The sequence below is a fragment of the Plectropomus leopardus genome, unplaced genomic scaffold (genome assembly GCF_008729295.1).
Source record: "Plectropomus leopardus isolate mb unplaced genomic scaffold, YSFRI_Pleo_2.0 unplaced_scaffold14206, whole genome shotgun sequence".
Taxonomy (NCBI): domain Eukaryota; kingdom Metazoa; phylum Chordata; class Actinopteri; order Perciformes; family Serranidae; genus Plectropomus; species Plectropomus leopardus.
In genome coordinates, this window is record NW_024615176.1 from 1 (window position 1) to 3045 (window position 3045).

General features: G+C 44.1%; 1 protein-coding gene across 1 annotated transcript; it reads right to left on the reverse strand.

Annotated features, from left to right (window-relative positions):
- Positions 1–29: 29 nt before the first annotated feature.
- On the reverse strand, positions 30–2920 carry LOC121964144 (UDP-galactose translocator-like; the record flags this gene model as incomplete). Its single annotated transcript, XM_042514363.1, has 2 exons — positions 2561–2920; positions 30–218 (listed from the first exon to the last, which is right to left on the reverse strand). Coding segments are annotated over exons 1-2 (253 nt in total), but the record flags the coding sequence as incomplete, so codon positions are not given.
- Positions 2921–3045: the final 125 nt, after the last annotated feature.

Below are 3045 nucleotides of genomic sequence, written 5' to 3' on the forward strand. Positions count from 1 at the left end.
GTGTGTGTGTGTGTGTGTGTGTGTGTCACACTTACATCTCTTCTGCAGCAGGATGATGAGCAGACACGTCAGGACCTTCAGGATCTCCGCCATGACGACGGCCGACGTCGCAAAGAAGCGGTCGCCCGGCAACGTGCGTACGTATCGGATGCTGAGGATGAGCGACGCGTTCTGTACGACCAGCACGGCCAGACTGATGTACTTCAACTTCCTGTTCGCTGCAGACAAACGCCAAAACACCAAAACTTACTAATGTCATTTTAATGATTCTGAAAGTTTCATCGTTACGGACGCTGACCCACAGGTGATGAATAATCATACGGATGTAATTTCTTTCATTAAATATATAACGGACAAAAATTAACTCTTTGAGCCATCAGTTTTCTTGCGAAGCGTTCAGACGTCTTTATTTTAAATGTTTTATATTTTATATATTTTAACCTTTAAAATCTGAACAAGTTGGTTTCTTAAGACATCAGGGAAAAGGCAACGAGCAACTTGGCAAAAAATGCAAAATAAAATCAAATAAAATAAACATTGAAAATTCTCAAAAAACAATCAAAATGTAGAGCTCTAATTATATATTTAAAAATCTGTTACAGAAAATAAATAATTACATCTGTTTTGGGGTAATTTCAGTGTTCCTAAAGAAACATCTTGTAACTTTTGTCAAACAGCCTTTCTTTCCACGTTTTTTGAGAGAAATCTGATTTCAAAGGGTTAAATTTATGGTGTTAACAACAGTGAATATTCATCCTTTTTTAAATTTCACAAATATTGAGAGTTTATTATGTTAGCATCTCTGTTTAACAAAAAAGTCAAATTCATTCTTTTGGCTGAGCCTGGCTTTAGACGGTGAAAAAAAATCATCCCTACAAAATAATTTCAACAGATATAAACAGAAAACATTTCATGAATCATTTAACAACAATGAATGATCAGAGGATTTTTTATTTCTAAGAAAAAAGGCAGTTTTAATTTCATTAACGGAAAACCTCACCGGAGAAAAACAGCGGGCTGTCGCACATTCCCGCGCTGGAGAAGCTGAGCGGATCTTATTGTGTCACGTGACCTTGTAATGAGGCTGTTTTATGCGTGTTGGTGGAGTCACTTTCAACTATTATGTCCAATTAATTATGTCCTGTTTATCTTGTAATGTCCAAAAGCAAAGAAGGAAACGGCGACAGCTCCGTCTGTTACAGAGTCTGTTAAACTGACAGATGATTTAATCTCACATCGATCTCAGGAAACTGTCCGCCGGGAAATGTTTTTGTCCTTTTAGTCTCCAGAAGGTGCCAGAGCGACGAAAACAGCATCAAACAGAGCTTGTTGCTCACAAAAAGAGCCAGAGGAGGATCCCCCATACCCCCGACAGAGGACACAGATAAGACACTTATGTCCTTAAATACTAGAAGTGTCCTGAAATTCCAGGAATGCCCTAAAACCTGAGAAACAACCCACGACCCTAGAAATATCCTAAAATCCTAAAACCATCCTGAAATTCTTGAAATGTCCCAAAATCCTAACAAACATCCTAAAATCCATGAAACGTCTTTTTATGTTCTAAAATCCTAGAAACCTTCTGAAATGTTAGAAACGTACTAAAATCCAAAAAATGTCCTTAAATCCAAACCAATGTCCTGATATCTGAAAAACATCCAAAGATCCTAAAGTCGTCCTAAAATCCTACAAACGTCATTTAATCCTAAAAACGTCCTAATGTCCTGTGTCCCCTCTCTGTCCCTCTGTGTGGTATCTGACGAACTAGGACATCCTGCTGAATGAATGTGGACAAACCTGAAGACACTTTACACCACAAAGCCTCTGAGTTACCTGCAGCCGCACAGGTGTGACCCGGTGTGTGTGTGTGTGTGTGTGTGTGTGTGTGTGTGTCCTGACCACACTAACCCCACCTGAACAAACCCTCCACGTCACCAGCTGCAGCCCTGTGACGGCGCAGCCCTCCTCACTGACACCCACCTGGGTTATTCACCTGTAACACACCTGTTTATCGGTGTGTTAACATCAGCCGTTAGCTCGTGCCTCCGCGGAGCGCCACCACAACACACCCCGACCCCGACGGCCCCGTTAGCCGCTCACAAACCGGCTACACACGGTAAACGGTGGAGTTAGCCTAGCCACGTTAGCCTCCAGCTCTGCCAGCATAACAACAGATAGTTTTATTAAAAAATAAATCAGGATACATTATTTAGTTATTAAACACCTGTATTACTATTTAAAAACTAGTTATCTGTCTGCTAGTTAACTTTGTGGTTAACTTTTCAGAACAATGACCCTCTTTTTTTAGTCAGCTAAGTTTGGTTGGTTAGCCGCTAGTTAGCTTAGCTTAACCGTCCCGGGCGTTAGCACGGAGCCGCAGAGGGAGAGAGTCTGATTTTAATTTTAAATAAATCAACAGAATATTAATAAATATTTAAAGATTATCACCACACCAGTGCTGCCGCTGCGTGTCTAATCCAGTAACCCTAGTTTCAGAGCTGTGCGGGCCGTATGAAGTTAACCCATCCCCCGGTTCTCCCTCCCGGATGGATCCGCTCACCTTCGCTCTGACTCCGGCTCGCTGCCTTCTCCTCGGCCGCCTGGCTGTGCTTCCCTCCGGCCATGCTGCGCTCCCTCTGCCGCCGCCCGGACCGAGCCTTCACCCCGCCGCCTGCTCGGCTAACGCTCCGCTAGCCTCCCAGCTAGCTGCCCGGAGCACGGTGAGAGACCCAGCCGGAGCTCCGCTTCGCTGTTCGGGTCAGGAGCGGGAGACAGCCGCGGCTGTCAGGCGGATGTGGAGCCGGAGCTGAGGTTAGAGGAGCCCGCGGAGAAAACACCCGCAGCACCGGGAGGAGAGCACACTGTGGAGGAGCTGAGGTGTCCCGGAAGTGAAGGGACTACAGCTGCAGAGACAGCACCGACAGACGAGAGGGATCACTCTGAGGAGAAAAACCTGTCCGCTCTCCTTAACAAATAATTGAAATAAAATTAAATAAAAATGTGTAACTCAGGTGGTATATATCCTTATTTTTCATGTTACTAATG